Genomic DNA, 27,558 nt, shown 5'->3' on the forward strand with positions numbered 1-27,558 from the left:
AATTATTTTAAGGAATTATTTATAAGATTCTCAGTTATATATCCTTGGCAAGAAAAAACAGTTTAGAGAAATCTAAAATAATTAATTATATAGATTCCAAGTCTCAAGAAATTTAGTTTTAAATGTACATATATATATGTATATATATATACATATATATATGTAATCTTAAATTCTAAAAGAATCACATCTCATTGCATAGCAGATGTTTCCTCTTCTAAAGGTAAAAACTATCACAGAGAAGTATTAGATGGGCTCTTGGAGAAATTTGGAAAGCCTTAATATGGTAGCTTTTGGAAATTTAAAATGAATTAATTTTTTTCTGAACATCCCTTACCAGTGTCTGTACTTAATTTGCCTTTTGTTTCCACAAATGCATTTGAGTCTTAACCAAACTTGAGCCAACTAACCAGACCATGTGCCATTGTATTACACTCTGTAACAAATGGACCTCGTTTCATTTCAAAGGATTTGAACTTGAAATCACTCCCAACAGTTATAAAAGCAAATGTCTTTCCTCCTGTCAGCCATTGCCTAATTTAAACTTCCCATCTGCAATTCTAATTATGATACAGAAAAATCTGTGTCTAACAAAGAGTTGTTTTTTTCCCCCTCTCAAGAAGGAGAAATTTAGTCATATGGCTGAAATGAAGGACAGCATTTTCATTTCACATCTTAACAATGCCTTCTAATAATTTTTTATTGACTTTTAGGTACCTGATTTTACTTTGAAAGCACATTTTAATTTTCTTATAAAATTTTATGTAACCATTTATTTATGTTTTAAAATAATAAAAACTGAAATAATTAATAACATATTATTTAATGTCAAAAATGTAAAATATATACATTCAGAAATTATTTCTAAAGTCTTACTTCTGTACCTGGACAAAAGAATACTTTTCTCTAATGCTGTCTTATACCACACAGTAAAAAAAATAATAATATTTATCATTTTCTTAGCTCTGTGGTGTTGGACACAATATGAGAAGTCCCACTCGATTTTGAAAGAGTGACTGAATACAATGCAAGTGTCAAGGGCACAGAATATCTGGTGATTTGGGGCATGTTATAAGTTCACAGCAAAATACTGACATGAAGCATGTCAAAATCTGACATTTTTGGGGTTTTTTTCCTGTTAAAATACCTTGAATAGATTGAACACAGTGAATGAATCATGCTCTTGTCCATGGAGAAATTTATTGTTCAAGGTAGAAATTGAAGTTATTTCATAAAATGGCTAGGTATATACTACACAGTAGCTGGATCATGGATAAACAGAGGGTTTCATTTCTTAACACGTAAATTCAGTATCTTCCAGAAACACCAGACACCAAAACTAAAAATCAGATCATTGACTTTCATTGTGGTTTTATAATATCTTTAGCTATAAAACAGACATTCAGTGAAGGTATATAGCCATAACTGTATTGTCGATATGTACCAAAAGTAATTACAGAATAATAAGTTTTGTTTTAACAAAATTAAACTCTCCATTCCTTGGAACTTGTGTGTGTATGTATACACACACACACACACACACACACACACACACATTAATGTTAATGTGTACTCATGTTGACCTGAACTTTATTAATATGTATTTTATCAATTCTAATAGTCTATGAGCATCTCTTCAGAAAATACAGATTTAGAAGACTTCTTATGTATACATGGTAACTATTGACAAGAAGAGACTAGATGGAAAAATAAAAGGCAAAGTAGAGGAGCATTATCTAGTTTAAAATGTATGCATATATTTATATCCATTTCTATATGAATCCCTTATGGAGATATAGTCACTTAGCATTAATTGCTTAATGATTAACCATTATAGATGATTGATCAATGATTAACTTAACCATTAACTGATTTGAAATTTTGAATATAGGCATAATATAGGCAATTGTGGCATATTCTGAACTTATAAACACAGTTAGTAAGTATATATGTCTAGATCTACATCCCAAGGGGGACAAAAGTGAACATTTAATTCTGACAGGGAAGACTGGGCAGGATAATTGATCTGGACTTTACAAGATCAGTAGATAGTTATTATGTAGAAGAGTAGCTGAATTACAGGGCTTGAATGAAAATCCATGCTGTGATTCAGAAAGTATGTTTCACTCCAGGCTATGTATGGCCAAAATGGGAAGGGCCCCCAATTCCATATGCAGAATCTAGGACTCAAGTCTTTTCTTTTTTTTAACATTTTATGTGGAAACAATTTCAAACTTACAGAAAAGTTTCAAGAATAAGAATAGAATAATACAAATAACAATACAAAATCTTACATACTTTTTACTCAGAACTACCTATGGTTAATACTTTTCCCTATTTGTCAATTATTTATTTCTCTTTCTGGATAGATGGAGGAATAGGTAAATATTAAGATATAGATATAGATTGAACTGGATATCTTTGTGTGTACATCATATACATAATATATGTATAATCTAAAATATTTCAGAGTAGGTAATATGCATTATGTCCTTTTGCCTTAAATATGTCATTGCACATTTCCCCAAAACAGAAATATTCTTAATAGCTCAATACAGTATCAACTTCAGTAATTTAACACTAATAAAATTCTAATAAAATTAATTAATAAAATTTTATCTAACCTACTCTTCACATTCTAGTTTTGTTTTGTTGTTGTTTTTTTTTTAATTGGCCAAGTAGTATCCTTTATAGCTTTTATTTTTCTCCAGTACAAGAACTAGTCTATGCTCAGGTGTTGCATTTTGTTATTCTGCTTTTCAGTTTCATTAATCTGGAACATTTACATAGCCTTTCTTTGTCTTTTTTTTTTAACATTTAAAAACTTTTTTATATTGGTAAAATAAATACAACATAAAATTTACCATCTTAGCCATTTTTAAGTGTACAGCGGAATGATATTAAATGCATTCATATTGTTGTGTGACTGATCATCACCACCATCCATCTCCCCAACTTTTTCACCTCTTAAAACTGAAACTCTATACTCATTGAACAATGATTCCTGATTCTTTTTTCTCTTCCCTTGTGCCTGGCAACTACCATTCTACTTTCTATCTCTATGATTTTGACTACTCTAGGAACCTCATGTAAGTGGAATTATACAGTATTTGTCTTTTTGCATTTGGCATATTTCACTTAGCATAATGTCCTCAAAGTTTATCCATGTTGTTGCATGTATCAGACCTTCCTGCCTCATTAATAATATTCTACTGGATGTATAAATTGCATTTTTCTTTTTCATTCATCCATCTGTGGACACTTGGATTGTTTCTATGTTTTAACTATAGTGAATAATGCTGCTATGAACATGAGGGAGGTCCTACTTTTGGGGCGCCTGGGTGACTCAGTTGGTTAAGTGTATGACTTCAGCTCAGGTCCTGATCTCAAAGCTTGTGAGTTCAAGCCCCGCATTGGACTCTGTGCTGACAGCTCAGAGCCAGGAGCCTGCTTCGGATTCTGTGTCTCCCTCTCTCTCTGCCCCTCCCCCGCTCGTGCTGTCTCTCTCAAAAATAAACATTAAAAAAAAATTTAAGATCCCACTTTCAGTTCCCTTGGATATATACCTAGAATTGCAATTGTTGGATCATAATGGTAATTCTATTTTTAATTTTTAGGGAACCTCTACACTGTCTTCCACAGCTGTACATTTTACATTTGTACAAACAGTAAGCAAGGGTTCACTTTCTCCACACTGCACACTGTTCACTTTCTCCACATCCTCACCAATGCTTGTTACTTTTTTTTATTTTGATAGTAACCATACTAATGGGTATGAGGTGTAGCTTATTGTAAATTCTTTATCTTTTATGTCATTGAGATTTTTGAAATATTCAGTTTTCCTTTCTTTCCACCCACTGTTTTAAGTAAAATGTTCTTCATTTTTGATTTGTCTGCTATTTCCTTATGATTAGGTTTAGGTTATATATTCCTGGATAAAGCATTACCTATATGATATTTGGGGTTTGATTCTTTATATGATGAGGGAAAATGAAAAGATAAGCCTGGAAACATCCTCATCAGATCTGTTTTTATTTAAAAAAAATTTTTAAACATTTATTTATTTTTGAGACAGAGCATGAACAGGGGAGGGTCAGAGGAAGAGGGAGACACAGAATGTGAAACAGGCTCCAGGCTCTGAGCTGTCAGCACAGCCCGACGCGGGGCTCGAACCCACGGACCGTGAGCTCATGACCTGAGCCGAAGTCGGACACTTAACCGACTGAGCCACCCAGGTGCCCCTCAGATCTCTGTTTTAGAAAGGTGACTCCAATTGTGAAATAGAAGATAGATAAGAATCACTGACACCAACTAGAGAGCTACTGCATGTCCAGATGAGACAGAAAGAAAGTAGACCTAAAGTAGTGTTAACAGGATATGGTGTCAACATTGGTTAGCATGAACCATATAGTTTTCTGGAAAATCCATGACTTAGGCAAGCTCACAAGTTCTGCTTATGTCTACTGAGTTGGAACTAAGTAAAGGATCCCAAACTCATGGAATTATTTCTTCTCCTAGGTATTCTGTTAAGAAGAAACTCCTTCCCTTTTGTACTATCTATTTTCTACCCTTTAATCAGAATCAGCAGAGTTGTGATGTCAGTTATCTACTGGTGACTTCATTGCCACCTGATCCTTTGCTATTTGCTTCTTCCCCATTCAGTGAAGACCCTTTAATGTCTTCCCTTCTGAGTTCTGCTCAGGTATCTGGCGTGACTCACTTCTGCTGCCCTATAGAAAGTCCATGAGAACAATTTATTATTATTATTATTATTATTATTATTACTATTTACAAGAAAGAGAGCACAAGTGAGCAAGGGCAGAGAGAGGGAGAGAGAGAAGTGGGGCTCACCCAAAGCAGGGTTCTTGCTCACCCAGAGTGGGGCTCGAGTTCACCCGATATGGGATTCGAACTCATGAACCATGAGGTCATGACCCGAGCCGAAGTCAGATGCTTAATGACTGAGCCACCCATGCGCCCTCTGAGAACAATTTTTAAGTTAATGCATTTGCTCAAATCCGCAAATGTTTTCTAAGCCTTCATTTCTAGCTGTGAATAGGAAAGGTATTCTTCCTATTAAAGGGAAATTGAGTGCATCAATAGGAAGTAGAGAAATTTTTTTTGAGGAAATCACATTATGCGTGTATATTTAATGCAGGCCAAAGACTTTGTTATGGTAACTGGATTGGCCAAAGAAAAGGTGATGCTGATTTGGTGGGGAAGACAAAAGGCTGGCTCATTTGCTTTCTTTTCTGTTCTTAGCCTAGGTCTGATCTCTGCTTTAGCCAGTCTTCTTAGTCTAACCCTCACTTGTTCCTCAGCCTGAAAACACCTAAGCTGTGTACTGCTAGTGTTTCACCTAAGCATTTTAACCTACATTTAATTATGATTTTACAGCATAGCCTTCTATTTTTGATGCTGTGGAACAATAAATGGCAGCCTATATTATCTCTATGTTTTATAATAAATTATTGAATTATGAAACAAATCACTGGTGTATTTCCTCAGGGTGAATAGGCAGTATTCTCTTCACAGAGTGTTGCCCTGTAGCTCAGCATCTCTTGGTGAGAGAGAGCCCAAAGGAAAATTTTTCCTCACAAGGCTGGCAGGAAATAGTGCTTAAACCCAGGATCACATTCTCCAAGCCCGGGGCTTTACCATCTGATCCTCTCAGCAAGTTTTATCAACTGTTCCTTACGTTGCCATTATATTTTACGTATCCTGAAGGGACAGAGGGAAAGGGCTGAGGAGAAACAGAACCAAAAAAACAAAACAAAAAGCAAAACAAAACAAAACACAAAAAGCTTTGCAGTTCCAAAGGGTGTTGAGCTATTTCTTAAGTGCCAAAGCATTTAAACCTGACAAAAAATTACCCAGAATATGAATGAATATTTCATGCCCCAGCACCTTGGTTAGAAACAGGTACTATAACAGAATTGGGTGAGGTTTGCTTGCTAGAAAAGCAAAGCCACTGTAAAGAGAACTCCTAATGTTTGGAGAACAAGGGAGTGTTGGCCTTTTCTGATGGCCAAACAAGGTCAGTCACTGGAAAATGTCTTTTTGCTTACATGAGAACAACTTTGCTGCTGAGGATGTCAGAAAAGGACTGAGAGAGAAAGGGAATGACAAAAGGGGGAGACCTTTTTTTGTCACATTCATGACAAAGATATTTCACTTCAGTGCAAATTCAGCTAAAATATTCAGAATATTTGAGGAATGACATTTCAGAACACCTTACCCCTGAAACCACTGGATGTTCACTACAGGTTCATCCTGGTAAAGCAAGACATAGCATCACCACAGGGCTGGCCTCTATTGTTTTTGAATCCCAGGTCTGCATTTGCATACGTGAATGGGCTACGTTGAATTTGTTCTTCATCCTTATTACAATTTGGCTCTCCTTGAGACAAATAGAATAGCATAGGGGAAACCTCACATACTTCTGTTCCTTTCTCCTCGTTTGGTTTCTGTAGCTGAAGTGTCAGAAAAGAGCAAAGCATTTTCAGGTCACTACTCGCTTTCTCTGTAAACAAGTGGGTGGTCAGGGATGCTTAAATTTCAGCAGCATGTCTGGTTGTCTACGGTGATTTTGCCGGGTCAGTGCATATCCTTAACATAAAATTTAACAAGCAATTGAGTTGTTTATGTTGTTTTTTTTCTTTTTTTTGAAATGTCTTTCATGCCACACCAAATGGAGAGAAAAGAGAAGAAGATCACAAAAGCTATTGAATTGCAGCTCACTCAACGAATATAAAAAGAAATTGCAGGGAGGAGAGGAAGCAGGTGTATTGTGAAGTTGGACTTTTTTTCATGAGCAGGAGGAAAATTCTGGCTTTAAGCCAGATGTTTTTCAGATGAGAGTTCCACAGAAACTTAAGCTGTGTGTGTGTGTGTGTGTGTGTGTGTGTGTGTGTGTGTGTGTTTTCAGTTCAAGTGTTTTTTATTTTAAAAAATAATGCATGCACACTGTTGGAGAAAAATGGAAAGCGAATAAGAGTACAAAGGGGAAAAGTCATCAGTTATCCCAAATCCATCATTAAATTTTATGTTTTTCTCAGGTGTTTTCTTGATATTTTCCATGGATGATAGTAGTAAGTATTTAATTTATAATTATACTTTTGTCCTCCACTCTATTAAATTAAAGTGTTGCTGTTGAAATTTTTTCCACTCATAATTTGAGATAGAATCACATTTGTGTGCTCCTTGATAGATTCACATATACATACCAAATAAAACTTCATCTTTATTTTGCTCTCAAAGACAATGGAACCTATAGAAATAAAGGAAGGATAGGGGTTCAACATCTACTAGTTTTTATTATCTATTACTTCAAAGCCTAAGAAAAAGTTGTCTAAAATGTTATGAAGTCAGGTAGCAATTACCATGTAGTTCAAATTTGTCATAAACTAGCATCTATCTTTTTAATATTTGTCTATTAATTTTTTCATTTAAATTTTTAAAAATTTTATTTATATTTGAGAGAGAGACAGAGAGAGAGACAGAGCACGAGTAGGGGAGAGGCAGAGAGAGACACACACACACACACACGCACACACACACGGAATCCAAAGATCCAAAGCAGGCTCCAGGTTCTGAGCTGTCAGCACAGAGCCCAAGACGCGGAGGTCAAACTCACAAACCGTAAGATCATGACCTGAGCGGAAGTTGCCACTTAACCGACTGAGCCACCCAGGCTCCCGTCTATTTATTTTTGAGAGAGATAGTGTGAATGGGAGAGCAGAGAGGGAGAGAGACAATCCCAAGCAGGCTATGCACTGTCAGTGCAGATAGAGTCGGATGCTTAACCAACTAAGCCACCCAGACGCACCTAAACTAGCATCTATTAAAAACCTGTGACTATGCCTTTCATTGCAATCATACCTCTGAAAGAGAGAACAGGTTGATTCCCAATAAAAAGAATTTTGTTAAAAGTTATCTTTTAAGGTCAATGCTGTGATTTGAATTTAATTGTTCTGGGTGGGGCCCAGGCATCAGTGAGTTTAAATAGTTCTCTGGGTAATAATAATGTGCAGTCAGGATTGAGAAACAATAGTTAGAGTCTGAAGAGCAGGTTTTATGTAAGAGGGAAATGTACAGAATCTAAAATCTGAGAGACATTTAGAATGTAAAGGAAGCTAGATGTCCTACGTTAATAGGAAACTGAGGTGCAGTAATGTTAAAGATTTTGCCTAAAGGTTTGCCACGTTATGGCAAAGCCTAGATGAGAATCCTATCTTTTACTTCCCATTTCTACAAGAATGTGCAGCCTTGTTCTTGCATGTCATACCCAATAGATACTAGGTTTTGTTGTTGTTGTTGGTTTTATTTTTCATTTGATGGAAGGTAATGCCTTGCAACTTCAAATTGTGGGCTATGGCTAGTTTATTATTTTTTTATTAAAATCTTTTTCCTTCTTAATCTTTTAAATAAGGTATATTAGTACCATTTTCTTCCTCAACCCACAATTTCTATACTTACGTTTTCAAATTCCAGAATATATAATTTATTACAAGGAGTTCATCTGCCAATGGGTCCCTTGCCCAATGCTTTATTTACTGAAAGGGAAATACATTTTATAACGAGACAAAAAGCCCGCAGTGCAGACGCAAGAAGTATTTTTGTTCTGCTTTTCTTTTTCTTCCCCAGTGTTTCTTTCTCCTTCATGCTTCCACAGATTTTGGCATACCCCTTGAATGCAAAATGAGACAATCCTTTAAACATTTCTATAGCACTTGTGGAGGTGTGTGAATTTGTCTTTTAGATAAGTCTCTTAAACATAAGTTGCTTTAATAATATTATAGGTTTTATAATGTATTGAACTTATGGAAATAATAATCTAATAATCTTTATTTTTCTATCTCAAGTTTACTGAATGTCTGTTCTATGTAGACTATAAATTACTTCCAGATACTATCAATCTGCCATGATGCTTAACTTAGACTTTGTTGATATCATTTATTTTTATTATTTCTGAAATAGTAACAAAGCAAATTAAACGCTGATATGCATCACTATCCTTTGACATCACCATAATATATACACACAAAAAGATAATACTTTTGACCCAAGGCCCAGTGTGGCTTAGTGTTTTTAGTAGTGATGATTGAGTTTTTGGTTTCCCTTTTGGTCAACAGTACATATTTTCAAGTTTACTAACTAGGATGAAAATGGAAATTCAGAAAGGAAATATTTCCAATAATAAGCCTATTAGCCCACATGGGCATTGAACCCGGACTTTGGCCTCATTGTTGAAATCTCTCAGAGGTAGCTAATAGGAAAAAAAATAATAAGTCATATGTAGTTTGGAACATTGCGAGCAGTGAAATGTGTAAAAAGTGGAGGGGGGAGATTTCAAGGATTTTCATATATTTAAAGACCTCTATTTAAAAGTTAGAATAATTCCAGTAAGGGGGGCATGGGAAAGATTCTCAGTGAAGAATTTTCAGGTATGTAGATATGAGATTAATTTTATTAAAGAAATGGAGTGCATTCATATGCTTTTCTTTTTTATCTATGTATTTTAATCACATAGGTATATGAGTATTTGTTACTGCATGTGAAGGAATACTGTTACTATAAATACATTACTAGAGTTCACGTTTCTATGTCAGCCTTTTAAAAAATATCTTTAAAATGTGTGAACTTAACAATGAACAGAAATCTAGATGCTGTACAGCATAGCTGAGAGAAAATTCACTTACATGTTCCTCATTCCCCCTTTGCTCTTTCTATTGCAAAGCACTAGCCATCATTGTGTTATGAATAACGGCAGTTTTGATGGGCATTTTAGGAAAGTCACCTGACGATATGAAATGACAGCATGGTGACTGGAACAAGAACCGACTGTAATCAGCTCTCTTCTTTATGCCAGTTTCTTCAGATATAGAAAGAAGGGTTCACCTAATTTCTAATACCTTTTCCAGTCCTGAAGTACCAATTCTAAATTTAAGATAGGGAGCTGAAAAATAATTTCTAAAAGTTGTTAATAAATGTGTATTTGTTGAGATTTTACTATTATTCATTTCACCATGTCAGTGACTTAAATATACATCAAATATCACATTTAATTTAAAATCAGAACAGCATAGAAGGTCATCCGTTGAAAGAATATATTTTTTTCAACTTACTTTCTTAGTAAATTGGGAAGTGAGAGCTGTCCCACAAACAGTACACAGTCCTCTGGCATGTTGTAAAATTATATGGATAAAGACTGAAATAATCATTGTTGAACTGGATTCCATGTTTTGATCACTACTGAATGTAACTATAAAACAAAATTCTGTTACTGCAGTCAGGCTAACATAGGAAAAGAGTTTTGTTATGTAGAAAGTGATCTATGATGACTTTGCTGTAAATGGATTTTAACTTCACATTCTGTTGGTCATAGTTTGCATTATTGAATTGTAATCCTAAGAACACTTTGAAAAATTTTAAAGCAAATATGGCTTCTTTTATGGTTGTAATGGATTTATTTAATAAGTATCTTTTCCAGCATACACTCATAAAAAGTGTAAAAAATAATACTTATTTTTCATTTTATAACTACACTGTGACTAAGACATAATTCATAAAAGTGGTAAATATATATGGTTATGAGTTGCTGTTACATTTTCTAAAGTGAGTTTATAAACACAAACTGTTTTGAAAAAGATCTGTGATACCTGTGATAAATCACAGAGTACTAGAACTGAGATGCCACTGAAATAATCTGATCGAACTGCCTTGATCCATGTTTAAAACCTTGAAGATGTCTCTTGATTATCTTTAAAATAAAGTCCAAATTCTTTGGCATTACATAAAGATACCCAATGACCTTCCATAGCCTCACATCCTAGCCACACTGCACAACTCAAATATTTTAGCTAATTCACACCAAACTCTGAAGAGTATCCAGTTAAGAAGCAAGGAATTCTTCATCTGTCTGCATTTGAGCATGTTTTTCACTTTGTTTGAAATATGCTTCCCGCTTTCTTCCTGACTATATTTTTATCTTCAAGGTTAAACTTAGAAAGTACTTCTCCCAGAATGCTCTCCTTAAACCTTCAATCCACTATTTAGGATTAGCATCTTGTGCATGGCTCCATTTTATCGTTTTCTTTATTTTAAATGAAGTTTATTTCTTCATAAATGCATAAGCAAGCATGCACACATTTATATAGCATATATACATATACATGTAAATCTAATGTTACTTATATGCACATATATGTGTGCATATACTTCTCTCTAAATTGTGTGCTTACGTAAATTTTATTTCTCCTGTTTGTCTCTCTAAACACAAACATGCACACACACGTATTTATACATGTATATTTATACGTTTGTGTGTCTTCTCTTGTATGTTTGTTTCTCAATGCCAATGACTGCATTTTATTCTTCTTTGTACATGTATAAGTAATAACCCATAAGTCAATGAACATTTGTTTAACTGTTATAGACGAGGAAAGAAAGGATGATAATATTTAAGTCATTTTCCCCTGGCCACATAGTTGGCCATGATAATTTAGTCAGAACATCTTAAGCCCTTGCCTTCTTGATTACTGATCTTACAATCAGTTAGTAGTAGTAGTTATTTTGAATACTTAATCTCCAAAGTATCTTATAAAAATTCTCTAAAATATTCTGGACATTTTTGAGTAATAAAAAGTACACATTTTACTTTTTTGAGTGGAATTTTTGATCATGCATGATTCTGATAAATATTCAAAGATTGTAATATCAAAACAACATGTATTAAGTATCTAAAGTCATATTAAGCCCTGGATACATTATTTAATAGCACACTAATATAATAAATAATAATAAAATAATAATTTTTTTTTTACATTTTCATTTTTGAGAGACAGAGACAAAGCACAAGCAGGGGAGGGACAGAGAGAGAGGGAGACACAGAATCTGAAGCAGGCTCCAGGCACTGAGCTGTCAGTACAGAGCCCAACGCGGGGCTCAAACCCAGGAACTGTGAGATCATGACCTGAGCTGAAGTTGGACGCTTAACTGACTGAGCCACCCCGGTGCCCCAACAACAACAACAATAATAATAATAATGTTAGCATTTTTGGAGCAGCTATGTGCAAGCTACCATTTTAAGGGTTTTGTTTATTGCATTATTTCATTTAGTAATACTGACTAAAAACATATAATTATTCTTAAAATAGGTATTTTAAAAATATATGTTATTTATAAGAATATAATAGTAACAATACACAACACTCTGTGTACATTATGTCAAGATTCCAATAATATACATAAGAAACAGTGTCTGAGAGCTAAAATGCCTGTTTGAAGTTATAATATTAAGCAGCAGAGACAGAATTCAAACCCAGTTCCAAAATTCCTACTTAAGATAGTGTACCATACTGCCTGTATTAAAAGATTGGTGAGAATTAGTGCTACCTTCAGATTTGGTTACTCTATCAAATCACAATGAAAAAACTTAATAATTGTAGAGTATGGTATGGTTCTTTGATTAAAACTTTTCCCAAAGACAAATAATAATCTAAAGTGAAGTAAAATTTGAACATTTGAAAATTTGAACATTTCCTAAAAATACTTTATAAACGTAAAATTTGTTAAATGATGAATATATATGTCTATAACTTGAGAGAGAATGGAGTCATTTATAAAATGTTGGTCATAAATTAAAAGAAAAAAAATAGGTTTTCTTTCTTTCTCTCTTTTTTTTCCAATTTGAATCTCCCTTCAGTTGATTCATAATCAATTAATTACCATCAAGTGACCTGAGGGCAGCAGGAAATTGGGTCCAAATTGAAAAGCAAAAGGAGGCAATTTGTTTTAAGTCTGGAAGTCTAATGTTCAATCAAAGTTTAATCAGAAGTAACCCATTGTTTGAAAAATAGAACATCAATGTCTTTTTAATTTCACTATCTTTAAAGGAGGACTGGATAAAATAGAGGTAACTGATTATTCTCAAATGAAAATTAAAGAAAGATGCTATCAGAAATCAAAAGCATATTTTCTTTCTTTATATTTTAACTCATAAACAAAATAGTCTGTTCTGTGTTTGGGGTTGGATAATTTTTTGAAGTCAAACTTCAAACTTTGTGGTCTTTAGAGACTTTTACCAAGAGACAAATGTAGTATACATGTTTTATCCATTAAGGGCTACAATAGCTCTTTTCTTTCAGGCCTATTTATTCAAATAAATGGGATTTTTTTTGCTTTAGTGAATTGCAGAATTAATTCTGTGTTTTTATTGATTTCAAAATGAATAAATGGAATGAATGATTAAAATGAATGCATTTAGCTAAAGGAAAACATTGCACCAAACTAAAGATATTCCAGAAGTAATTCTCAGTCCTGAAATTAAATCTACCTATACTCTCTGGGACACATAGGGAAATAAGGACTTTCATTTAGCCTTTAGTAAGTAGTAACAGAAGTAGAAATATGTAATTTTTCCAGGGATATCTGACTGTATTAATGTGAAGTCATTCATATGTTGTTAAATGAAATGCCAATGGGACGGGATAGAAGGGAAATGGGGGAAGGTTGGGATGGATTTAAACAACTAATCATTTCTCTTCAGAGAATTATGCTCCTCTGACTTCTCTCCAAGTTTACCTACATTGGGCTTAGTATTTGAGAAAGAAGAAAGAAAGAAAGAAAGAAAGAAAGAAAGAAAGAAAGAAAGAAAGAAAGAAAGAAAGAAAGAAAAGATTTTAAAATAGTAAGAGTAATATAATGAATGTAATATAATGAATATAATGAATAAAAATTTCAGATAGGCTAATATTCCAGGTTTAATTTCCCTGGGTGTTTTCACTCAGATTATGGAACATGAGATCATGACTGTATAGGTAATCTCTTCCTATTTCTAGCAAAAGGACTTTGAAGGACTGGAACATCTCTCCCAGGATTTGAATAATGTATTTGTTTCTTCTTAACCTGATGTTTAGATTCTTTTGCCCTTAACTTTAAGACCTTTAAATCCCTCATTTCTTTCACAGTTGATTAAATACAGCCCTGAGAAAAGCACTGACTGACTGTTCAACAGAAAGCTTTTCAGAAGGCTAACAGGCTCTGACCTCAAAGAAATGCTGTTGTTAAATTGACTTGAGACCTTTCCAGAGAGACCAGGTCTTACTAAAGACCATATTAAAGTTTGGATTTCTCATTATTGAGAAAACTTCTTTCCCTCCAAGATCTGAGAATAAGTTTTTTTTTTTCCTTTTTTCTACCTCCAACAAATTATTTGTGTAAGTCCTGCTGCATTCTCAGTGAGACATAGAATATTAATCTTGTTACAATGCCACTGGGTGGGGTACCCTACCCTCCTGTGTAGCCAGGATGCACTGCTGGAGCTGAACCAGCCCTAACTGAAATGTGTTAGAAGCGTTTGTAAGTAGCTGCTGCCCTGGGGGTCCATGTGTGCCTTTCCCTTCTCCGTAGGGACTCCTCCTGGAACCTTTCCCAGAACTCCAGGTGATGTGAAATAATTTATAATCACCTATTAGTGCATCTGATATTTAAGAGAACATCTATCTCCCAAAAGAAAGGTAGTTAAAGAAAAAAAACATTCAGCTAAACATGCAATGACTTGAGTTTATGGTATTGCCTCCTTAACTTCACAGTTATTTAAACTTCATATGAAAATGGAGATAACATCTCTATTGCCTAATTCAGTCAGTATAAGGATCCAAAATATCTGGGGGAGTTTTAGTTTCATATAGTCTGTTTTAAAAACTGAAATACAATAGAAGAGTGTGTGGATCTAAAATTACTGAAGAAGAGATGAACTCCCCAGGCAAATAGAGGTTCTGGGCCAGCAAAGATTTTAAATCACCACATTATGCACAGTTGTGTATTTTATTCATATATGAAATGTATATGAAGTGAACAGGGATTTCATTTTTTCTCACCTGTAAAGACTCTAAGGAATGTTTGTTAATACTATACCGTATTATAAACATAGACAGTATATTTTAACATTTATTTGTTTGTGAGAGACAGAAAGAGACAGAGCACGACGGGGGGAGGGGTAGAGAGAGGGAGTCACAGAATCTGAAGTAGGCTCCAGGCTCTGAGCTGTCAGCACAGAGCCGGACGCGGGGCTCAAACCCACGAACCATGGGATCATGACCTGAGCGGAAGTCCGATGCTTAAACGACTGAGCCACCCATGCGCCCCAGAGTAATTACATAGACGGTATATTTTATAATGAATGGTTAAGAACACAGGTACTGCCTGGGTTCACTTCCCAGTTTTACTGCTTGAGCAAGATATTTAAACTCACTGTGCCTCAGTTTCTTCATCTACAAAGTGGAGTAATCATAAACTAGTATGTGCTATTTTATGAGAATTAATTGAGGGTTTTTTTGCAGTATGCCTTATTAGTATTATATATTTATCTATTATTCATTATACATAAAATATTTTTAGTGCATATTATAGAACATAAGGATTGACATGATCTCTAATTTAGGGTATAACTATCTGTAGACATTTTCTTTACCTTGGGGAAAATCTGCATATAAATACAAATCCTTTTCTTGCAAGTGGTTCTAAAGGAGAGTATAAGATCCCGACATTCCTCTCTAATACTTTACTCACATAGAGTGTCCATGCCAGAATCTCTGAAATAGTCAAGATATTTAATGTTTATTTAAAAATTTTTTTTCAACGGTTTTTATTTATTTTTGGGACAGAGAGAGACAGAGCATGAACGGGGAAGGGGCAGAGAGAGAGGGAGACACACAGAATTGGAAACAGGCTCCAAGCTCCGAGCCATCAGCCCAGAGCCTGACGCGGGGCTCGAACTCACAGACCGCGAGATCGTGACCTGGCTGAAGTCGGACGCTTAACCGACTGCGCCACCCAGGCGCCCCTTTAATGTTTATTTAAAAGTGGTACTTGGCTCAAAAATATTTAGGAACTCTGGCTTAAATTATAAGACGTATTTCAGGTAAGTAGTTTATTTTTATTGTTTTACATTCATGAAGATGCCTACTAACCTTCTTAGGCTGTATATTATTGAAGTAGTGTAATTGTACAGTTTGATAGAGTGATGTAGGTGTAAATGCATGTATAAGGCCCAACTGACAGAAGCTGATTTTCAGTTCTCACACAAGGTACGCAACCATGAAAATTTTGAATAAATTCATTGAAGATACTTTATCTCTAAATCTGATATGATGAAAAAAACCTAAAGGATTAAATCAATACTTCTTAGATTTTACCTTTTTTTTTGATGATACATGAAATGAATCATAAAATAAAAATACTGAGACTGACATACTTTAAATTTACCAGTTAAGTACATTAAGATAAAACAAATAAAAAACAACTGTCATCTACTTTCAATTTATTTCCTAAAAGGAAAAATGTTTTAATATCAGATGATAGTTGAAAGAACAAAATTTTAGAAAAAAAATTAACGTAGGTCTTTAATTAGCATATAGTTACTTTTATGAAAAAAAGAACTCTGCAACATTATTATCTGTCTAATTTTGTATAGACTGGACTACAACACTACTGTATGAACTGGTATTTAATGGCCACTGCATTAATGAGAGTGAATGAGTCCTATGTTTAGTTAAAATCCTGCCGATGAGTAAATGTATTTCCTTAGCAAATTTCTTCATCCTTCATCTTAAACCTCAATTTCCTTCCTCAGCAAACTGGGGACAATAATACCTTTCTTACAGAGTTGCTACTTAGATAAACAGTTCTAGGCATTATTCTAAATGTTGTATGTATATTAATTCATTTAATCCTTATGCTTTTACGAGTAGATTTTGTTACAATTAATTTTGCAGATGAGAAAGCTGAGGCACAGAGAATTTAGGTAACTTGCCGTATATCAAGTATTCAATAAATACTGTTGAGCATTCAATACTATTTATTAGTTTTATGTATTTATTATATGTTTATTATACTATATAAGAATTCTTTATCATTTATTTACCATAGACAAATATTAAATATTATATATTTTTATATAAACAGCACATATTTCCATATAATATAAATACATTCATATATTTTATTCAAAATATGTAAAACACATAAATACGGGTATTTTAAAATTGATTATTGTATTTATTTAATGCATATACACTTACTATATTTATGTTAATAAGAATATTGTTAGTACTGCTCCTTTTGTCATTAAAGCATGTATTTTGTCAGATGTTATTCTTTTATTTATAACAGCAGCACAGTTACGGAAGTATTAATAAGCACTACTCATTTATTTTACTATATAGAAGAATTAATGTTTATTAAGAAAGTTTAATAGTTTGGTGACATCTTTTTGCCTAATCTTAATTATTTACCATCAATTTATTAGCTAAAGGAATTTATTAGGAAATGCCTTAATTTGTAAAATGTTGTGCTAAGAACATATTTTTATTGTTTTTGTTGTTGTTGTTGCTATAACTTAGCTTTCCCTGCTTTCTGATCTGTCTAGAAAGTGTGATATAAAACAAAACAAAGCATGACCACAGACTATTTAATGATGCATGGTGTATATAAAACAGGCACACATTCGATGATTAAGAGGTGAAAGAGGGAAAGATATATAAAGGAAATTAGCTGAATGAAAGTCTAAAATATGAAGATTGGATCCTATAAAAGTATCTTGTTGGCATGTAAGAACTTTAAGACCAAAAATTCCTCATGAATTCATTTAAATGATATGCATGTATAAGACCTATTACAATTATTATCCCCTTCTTAAAAGTACTTTAGAGGAAAATGCAAAATGTTTAAAGAATGTGCACACACACAGACACATACACACACACACAGAGGCAACTTTTAGTATTGACTTTCCAAAAACTGTTTTGCAATTTTTGGAAAATTATTTAGCCATTTGAATTTTACATGTTTTACTCATGTATCTGGGTTAAATTAAGATTTCTAATATCTCATTTAAGTCTAAAATTAGGATGCTGTATCAATATGAATAGAACTATAAAGGCACCTTGAATATTTTCAATATTTTCAATAAAGCCAATGCTATGGAATTTCCTAGAACTTGAAAAAATAATTGAATTGAAAAAACATGAATGAATTCAGAAAGTAATGTCCTAATATTGTTCCACATTTGACCCTTGGATTGTTACACTTCCGTTTAAACTCCACATTATCTGAGGTCTGTTTTACTTTGAATAGTAATGAGAATGTTATGTTTCAAAATTATGACTGTAATTACCTTTTTTCTCAGCCCAGCACATTATGAATGTCAGTGCCATTCAAAGACTGCAAGTGTTTTAATTTCACATATTAAATTTAAGTATTGATGTGTATATTCTCTTATTGCAGAAAGGAGAATATTGCAATGAGGGAAGTGCACATGAGACTTCTTAGGTTCAACTTTATTTAGTCTAAGCAGGGAGTCTTTGATTATACCCTTTAATGGTACATAGTGTTTATGCTGCTTATGTCGAATAGATTAAGTCTTAGAGGAAATTGTAACAAGAGGTGGTAGAAGTCGTCCTTTTTCTCTTAAATTCAAACAACTAAAATCTTTGGCTAAGGAGAATTTTGGCAGTAAAGAGTAGGCATGGCATAGGAATGAAAGTGTGGGCTATGGAGTCAGAAAAACCTGGGCCTGAATCCAGGCTGTACCGCTTACTTATGGTATCACCTTGGACTAATGTGGGGAACTCATTGGTTCTCAAATCCCCATTTGTAAAGAGAGGATCATAATAATTCCCACCTTAAAGATATGTATGTGTGTTTAATATTATTCTATTCATCCAGGTCATGTTCATTAAGTGCCAACTACATAGAAAATGCATGTGCAGAATGTTTTTGTTTAGATCAACACCCATTAAACCTACATGAATTAAATATTTTAAATGATTATTTCTTTTTTTAAGTTTGTTTGTTTGTTTGTTTACTTATTAATTTGAGAGAGCAGGGGAGAGGCAGAGAGAGAGGGAGAATCCCAAGCAGGCCGCGGAGCCTGATGACATGGCGCTCGATCTCACAAACCTGAGATCATGACCTGAGCTGAAATTGAATAGTTGCTTAACTGACTGAGCCACCAAGGTGCTCCTTAAATGATTATTTCTAAAAAAAAACATGCAAAGGGTGTATTTGGTATGGTAGTATGTTAAAGTTTAGTCAACTCAGTCTAGTCCAGAAATGAATTAAATATGACTTTTGAGTGTTTTCTTTACCTCTGTATATGTACTAACATTGTCTTCTATCATATTTATATCCTACCCTCATTTCAACACCTTTCTCTCCAATGGCTCCTCTATTCTGTTTTCTGGGTAATTTTACTGAGCGTTTAATTCCTTCCATTCCAGACTATGATCTATTTATTTCCCTAAAATTTTCCTGTCTTTTAAAATCTCTTCTTATCTTCTGGATGCTTTCTCTCACAATATGTCCACAAAATATGTCCACATCAATCCTGTCTAAAACACAACAAATAAAACTTTTCCTTGATTCTTTCACTCTCTTTATGTAATGATAATATTTCTTTAACTTTTCAACCTAACCTGAATTTCTGGAGAGAATAATAGTTATTCTATATGAAATAGAATTTCATAGTTAGTGTTTCACTTCTCACATTTATTCCTCAACTGATTGTGTTGTCTCCTGTGCTCACTAATCCACAGAAACCCCTCTGACAAAAGACACCAGGAATCTTTGAAATCTACTTTTAATGAAATCTACTTTTAATGGATACTTTTCATCTTACTATATTTCTTTACTTCCTTTGAAGCATTGATTATTCATTCCAGACATCCTCTACCTTTTTGACTTCCATAAAATCAAACTCATATGCTGCTGTTTACTTTCTCTGATTATTCTATTGATAATATTTTCATGGGTTTTGTTTTTACTTTTTCTTAAATATCAGTGCCATTCAGAGATCTCACTATCACTCAAAGATCTGTATTACATTCAATATACTTCAAAAACTACATATGGCCCTCTTTACATTTTGATTACTATGTGCATTCTTAAATTAATTTTATTTGAGTTTAGAATTTGGTCTTGAACCAAACAGGTCATGAATAATATAGTCACTCGTCTTCTGGGATAACTTAATATGAATATCTCACAAATACCTTACTTCAAATGTTTAAAATTTAATTTTTCTGTCCTAGAGTTTCATATGTTTCTATATTTTCTAAAGTAATGAAATTTGTATCCACTCATTTTATCAAATCTAGAAATACTTGCAATCTTGATTCCTTTTTAAGATTTTTACATGCAATTAATTACCAAGCACTTTATCTTAAACATTTATCAAACTCATCCCTTCCTCTCTGTGTTTACTACCACTGTCTTGGATTAGTCTCTCACATTTTCCCACTGTAGTACTACAATAGCATTCTGTGTAAACTCCCTGTTTCCCATCATATCTTTTTAAAATGTATCCCCCATATATGTGTCTATGTGGGCCATCCTCAACACACACTTGAAAATATCACTTGATCTGTCCAAAACCCTCCAAGAAATTACTGTCACTTATGGAAATGGCTTTCAAACCTTAATAGTTGTAGATTTTAAAAGAGAAATTTCACATTGAGTTCAATATGCAAACACCTACTTGTAGTGATTTAAATTTCAAAACTCTAACTTTTGATTACATAAAAAAGCAATTCTTGATAAATGTAATAAAAAGCAAGCACAACCCACTTGTAATGTAGCCCTTTCCTCCTTCCTGAGCATATTTATATGCTTTATTTCTTTGCTTACTTCTGACGTGAACTCTGAGATGAGAAGGACTAGCGTGTTTACGTTTTTCAACCTTATGGATTGATGCTACTAAGATGGAGAGATTAATGACTTACACAAAAAGGTCCAGCATTTTTTTACTATTTTAATAAGAAAGGGAGTCGATGTCTTAAAAGGCTTACAGTATAGTAAAGGAAAACAGAAATATAACAAAACACAATTTAATACATGATGAGTAAAAGTAACATAAAATGACATGGAAACACTGACAAGGGAACGAGGAACTCTGATGGGTTGGTGAGGATCAAGGGAAACAATTGCAGAAAGAAGCCTGGTAACCAGATGAAGGAAGAACATTTCAAGCAGATGAAGAAATAGTCTAAGTATAGGAATAGAGATAGTAAAAGTAAGAGTGGGTTTAGTTTGGTGAATAGCCTTCTGTGATATAAGCAGAAGCTATACAGAAATGGTGCAAATTAGTTTATGGGAAAGAAAGAATTGTTTAAAGGTGAAAGGAAAAAATGATAGGCTAGGGCCTGTTTGTGAAATATCATTCTAATGAATTTAAGCTTTGGGGGTGCCTGGGTGGCTCAGTCAGTTAAACCTCCAACTTCGCCTCAGGTCATGATCTCCTGGTCCATGAGTTCGAGCCCCTCATGGGCTCAGTGCTGTCAAGCTCAGAACCTGGAACCTGCTTCAAATTCTGCATCTCCCTCTCTCTGCCCCTCTCCCACTCATGCTGTGTCACTCTCTCCCTGTCAAAAATAAACATTAAAAAAAATTTGAACTTTGGTCTATAGTCAGTAGAGACCATAGTTTGGGTAAAAGTAATAAATAACTAGACTATAGCAATGGATAGAAATTTGTAAAAACTTGTCTAAATACATGGATTAGAAGATAATTGGCTAATGCAGTTATGTGGTACAAAGGGTGAGAGACATTGGAGCCACAAAGGCATAAAATTTCAAAATATGTACGTAAGCGTAGGCAAAATATAGATACGATGCTATCATCCAAGGTAAGAAATGAAGGCAACAATTGGTGAAATACATGATCATGATTTGGAACATAAGTTGATATATCCAGGGGAGCTCATGAAGAAACAAAACTAATGAACTAAAAATAAAAAATCAAGTGTAGAGATAAAGATTTGGAAACTGTCATTTTGAAGATGGTAGTTGTAGCCAGAAAAGTAGATAAAACCACTAGGGAGCCTGTGGAAAAGAGAATACTGAGAGGAGACCACTTAGAAATGACAGTAGCATTCAAAATGGAAAAGGAAATCCAGTTCACATAGAAAGTAATATACAAGTGGAAAACCAGCAGGGTCAAATCAGTGACTTTAGACAAAAGAGTTGAAAGAAGGAAGGTATCCTGAATATGGTGAAATGTTACAGAAAGGACAAGTAAGTTAGTACTGAGGAGACCAATGGGATTTTACACCATATCCTAGATAGACTTTTCATCTCAATATCCCTTCTTATGTAATATTTTTATTATGATCTTCATGTGGAGGACATACAGTGTTAAGTTTTTCACATATCTTGATTTACTTCTTTATTTTAATCTATCAATAATTGTTCTAAGCAAAAGTGCTTTCTAAGTAGTTAGTGGTGCTTAACTTCCCACTCTTCGTCTACAAATGGGAGCCATTATTAAACAGCAATCATTCATAGTTAAGGTAATAGTAGTAGAAAACCTTCATAAAGCATATATCCTTCTTTTAATCTTTTCATATAAATATATATAAATACCTATATAAGAAATATAATTATATGTATGTATTTATGTATATATGTATATATACACACATATATGTAAAGAATGGTAGCATCTCAATCTTTTCAAAGACAATGACATTTTATGTATTATGTGTCCAAATCCCATTAGATTAAACTTAATGAAATTTAAGGATCATGTCCTTCATTTAGTAGAGTAAATGGCATATAGAAGGGTCACATGAATGTTTTTTTAAATACTTAAATTTGGGGGGCGCCTGGGTGGCTCAATCGGTTGAGCGTCCGACTTCAGCTCAGGTCACGATCTTGCAGTCCGTGAGTTCGAGCCCCGCGTCGGGCTCTGGGCTGATGGCTCGGAGCCTGGAGCCTGCTTCCGATTCTGTGTCTCCCTCTCTCTCTGCCCCTCCCCCGTTCATGCTCTGTCTCTCTCTATCTCAAAAATAAATAAAAATAAAACAAAAAAATTAAATACTTAAATTTGGCACTAGAAACAAAGAATGGTATAGCAAAAGATACGTGAAGGAATAAGAGAAAAAGGGATTACATTGGAGGATAAGACTCATATGGATAATTTAAATTAACATGTACTGCTACTAAATAATTGAAAGTTCAATAAAAACCTAATTAATTATAACTCCCTCTTTCTCTTCTGTGGGATCATTCAGTCTGAGGCTGGCTGATATTTTACCTTTGCACTATTTATGAAGCTTTGTTTTGCTGTGTAAACTAATAAGATAAAATTATTTCAAGTTTTTTTAAAACTTCTCACGAACCAAACTTTTTAAGGACTCCATGCTTAAATTATTAAATGAAAATGAATGACACAAATTATTCATGTCATTCTTTTAATAAAGTTAATTCAGAGATATCTCTCTTCAAAAAAATAAACATATCTAAATGCAAACTATGTACTGTTTGTCATGGGATTATAGAGGGTTCTTTTGATTTCCTTTAGTCCTTTAGCATCCTACTGTAATTACCACATCATACCACGCTTATCAGTATCATTATGATATTTATTACTATTAGCTTCATCATCAATGCCACTAATATAATATCGCCTATGTGGAAGACTTTGGACAGTTCACATCTCTGTGAAGTATATGTTATTTAAGTCTTTTAGATGTGGTAACTAATGCTTTGGAGATTAAGATGCTTAAAATGACATAATTATTAAGTGGCAAAGCCAAAATTTTAATGTAGATCTGTGTTGACTGCCCAAAATGCTTCAAAAAAATAAGTTTATTAGACCTATTGCAGTGAGAAAGAAAAGCATCTTAGGGTGCCTAGGTAGCTCAGTAGGTAAAGTGTCCAACTTCGGCTCAGGTCATGATCTCACTGCTCGTGAGTTCAAGCCTCACATCAGGCTCTGTGCTGACAGCTCAGAGTTTGGAGCCTGTTTCAGATTCGGTCACCGTCTCTCTGCCCCTCCTCTGCTCACTTTCTCTCTCCCTCTATCTCTCTCAAATATAAAATAAAAACATAAAAAAATTTTAAAAAAGAAAGAATAGCATCTTGACTAAGTGTATTAGTTTCCTAGAGCTGCCATAACAAACACCACAGATTGAGTATGTATACATTATTCAAGGTGGTATCAGAGTTGGTTCCTTTTGAGGCCTGTGACAAAAAAAATCTGTCTCAACCCCCTTGCTCAGCTTGTGGTGGTTTTCTGGAAGTCTTTCGAGTTCTTTGGCTTGTAGAATCATCACTCCAATCTCCGTCTTCTTGTTCACATGGTTTTCTCCCTGTGCGCACATCTATTTCCAAATTTTCTCTTTTTATGAGGACACTAGTCATATTGTATTAGGGACCCATTCTACTCCAGTATGACCTCATTCTAAATTAGCTGGTTACATCTGTGATGACCTATTTCCAAATAATATCAGATTCTGAAATACTGAAGTTTAGAACTTCAATTTATGAATTATTCAACCTGTAACACTGATTATTAGTAGACTCTCAAAATGGAGAGATTAGGGAAGTACATTTATGATATTTTAGATTGAGTTGTGTGGTTTTATGATAAGTCTTCAAAAGTGGAGTACTGATTGAGGCTGGGTTCACTTTCTGACAAATTAGTTTCAGATTGTAGGGCAAAATGAGGAAAGGAATATAAAACAATTTTTTTTATAAGTAAGTTGTTTGTCTAGATACATAAGACGCTTGGTTGATTCATGGTTTTATTATCCAAAAGTGGATATATACTAGAGAAAACAGCTAAATTACTTTTTTTGATCACAGTCTTGTTCAAAATAGGAGGTGAAGAGTATGCCTGATTATAGGGAATTGCTAGTATGTTGGTTTTAGTTGTCATCTACATGACTTCAGAGTCCATCAACTACATCATCCTAACTTACTTTCCCATCATTGATATATCCCAAAGTAGTCTGTTCTGCTGTTGGATTGCTCTAATAAATAGCTTTTTGAAAAAGTTCTAATATAATTCAGTTTAAATTTGTTACCCTTTTGTAGTCATTGATGGTTATATTGGGTTGAATCTTCCTTCTCCATGATAGCCTTCAGAAAGATTATCAATCATTCAATAGTCTACATACATACATATATCCTTCCCCTACTCTTCTATTTTCTAGACAAATCCTAGTTACTTCAGGTTTTCAAGTAAAAGCTATATTTATATAGTAAATAGCATCATATCATGGGATAATAATAAGGTTGATAACTACAAGAGCATTATTTTAGATAGTGTCTTAGCCCTTTCAGATGGCTTCAATAAAGTATCACAGACTGAGTGGCATGATAAGCAACTGAAACTTATTTTTCACAGTTCTGGAGGCAGGAAGTCCAAGATCAGGATGCCAACGTGGTTGAATGAGGAGTCTCTTCCAGGTTGCAAACTTCTTGTTCTATCCTCATATAAAGGAAGGGGATAGGGAGCTATGTGGAACCTCTTTTGTAAGGGCACTAATCCCAATTACAAAGATGAAGCCCTCATAAACTAATCACCTCCCCAGTGCCCCACCTTCTAATATGAATACTTTAGAGATTAGGATTTCAATATAAGAATTTTAGTTTAGCATAAGTATTTAGACCATAGTAGATTTCAACATTTTCAGTATCCTGTGTCTTCTTACGTCCTGAAATATGTCTACATGTGGAAGTACAAAATGACTGGTTTGAGTTTTCCTGATTAACTTCAACCATCTTAACACTAAGGTTCTGATAACAACCAGCATGCTATTATTTTATTGGCAGCATATAAAGCCATGAAACCAATCTAAGCAAAATATCTTACTATTGCCCTGAAGTGAGTTTTGCAATATTTAAAATATCATGCACACTTTTGCCTGAGCTTTTATAGATGGTAAACATGTTTATCAATAACATTCCATTCTAACAGCCTTAAAACATAAAAATAATATATAAAGCGGAGAAGGAAATTCAGATATGGGTTTTGTCATCAAGGTGTCTTACTCTACATATAAGTCTGCATTTGAAAAAAAGTGGGGGTTCTGCAAAGAATTATCTCTTCTAAATTAAACAAAAGTTTTTTTGTAAATACAGATAAGAGTTATAGAATTCTACTCATTTTAGTTTATAAGTATTCTTCAATTAGTTAATTAGATCAGTAGAATGAAGGCCAACAATCAACAGAAACCTTAAAGCAATTTAGAGTCCTTTTGAATCTTTAAAGAAAATCCAATAAGCACTTGAAAAACAAAATCAATGAAGAGTCTTAAATGTTTCTTTTCTGATTTTCCACAGGGTCCAAGTTTTCTCTCTGAGGCCCTTTTCCTTAAACGTGCAACAAAAATTGAAGAAATGGATCCTTTTTTCCACCTTCATGAAACCATTACCAAGGTAGGAGATAAATGCATTCATGAGCAAGTTGAGCGAGTTTTGTTCTTTTTTGTTGATAGATGGAGGAAAGGAAAATAACCAATCAAGAGAAAATTTATACTTTCATTTATAAAATGTATTTGAAAGAAATTTAAGTACTTCTTCTTATTTTACTAAGGAGTAAGAATGATAAATGTCTCAGGCAAAATCATAGAAACCAATAACATGATTTGTAATGAAAACCAATCTTTAATAAAACAATTAGGTTTTTTTTCTTAATCTGAAAGTAGATTTGTGGTATAATCTCAAGTATACCCCTTGATTAAGGGCAGTATAAAATGCATCTTTGAATTTCTGCATCTTCAAAGTTTTGTGTCAATACTTAAGATACTTGGTTGTCTGTGGTGATACTTTGTCGTTGCATTAAAAAAATAAAGACTGCATTTATAATCAATGTTTTTACACTATGATGGTCATACCTATATTTTTGCTTAAAACTCTTATCTGTGAGTTTATAATATGGAGAAAATTAAATTGTACACTATGGAGTAAATGAAGTTAATATTCTGGCATTACCTGACATCATATGAATTTTTACTTTTACCAACTATTTGTTTAATGTGTTATAACTTCTCTTTGGGGGCTGGAATTTATAGAGAACTTTTGCATTTCAACATTTCAAAAAAGAATCCATATTTATATATGCTTAGTTGAAAGATTGAATCATTCTTAATCATCTTAGTGAAATTTTACAAGGCTATTTTTCTCCTCTTCATAAACAGAGATGTGATATAATGAACAAACTCAATGAGTGGCAATAGAATGAACTCGGAATACAGACTATATTCTAGATCTATCATAGCTTTCTTTCTTTCTTTCTTTTTTTTTTTTTTTTAAGCTGTGCATTTGTTTTTTCTGAACTTTTGAAATAAGAGGAGTTTGGAGCACATTTTACTTAAAATGTTCCCAAGCTCAAAATATCTGAATCTTAACTACATTTATAACTCTTTGCTTTGCAATTTATTCCTGAGTCTTAATTTAGTTTTGAATGTATCCATCCTTTGATACCCATTTTTATTTGGATGTAGCAACATGGAAATAGCCCCTAAATAATAGGTCCTTGGTGTTTAAGATATTAACTATATTCTTAATACTTATAGGGATGATAGACTGACAGATAAAAACTGATATCTATAGCTATCTATTTAAATTAGTGTATATTTGTATGTGTTTAGATGAGAGTATGTACATGTGTGTGTATTTATTCAAGAATTCTGGATATTTAGAGTCTATGTTTATTTACTTATTTTTAAGAGAAGCATTAGAGGATTTTAGGGCAATGGAATAGTAATAT

The 27,558-nt window shown here is 33.5% G+C and overlaps 1 protein-coding gene across 9 annotated transcripts in view; it reads left to right on the forward strand.

Annotated features, from left to right (window-relative positions):
* NAALADL2 (N-acetylated alpha-linked acidic dipeptidase like 2) overlaps positions 1-27,558 on the forward strand; it is a 1,364,408-nt gene that overhangs the window by 1,172,146 nt on the left and 164,704 nt on the right. For all 9 annotated transcript variants that reach the window (XM_058730531.1, XM_058730530.1, XM_058730533.1 and 6 more), the window contains one exon: positions 26,130-26,225. In XM_058730531.1, the coding sequence (XP_058586514.1) occupies positions 26,130-26,225 (96 nt within the window). The remainder of the gene's footprint in view (positions 1-26,129; positions 26,226-27,558) is intronic.

The sequence above is a fragment of the Neofelis nebulosa genome, chromosome 5 (assembly GCF_028018385.1).
Source record: "Neofelis nebulosa isolate mNeoNeb1 chromosome 5, mNeoNeb1.pri, whole genome shotgun sequence".
Lineage (NCBI taxonomy): Eukaryota > Metazoa > Chordata > Mammalia > Carnivora > Felidae > Neofelis > Neofelis nebulosa.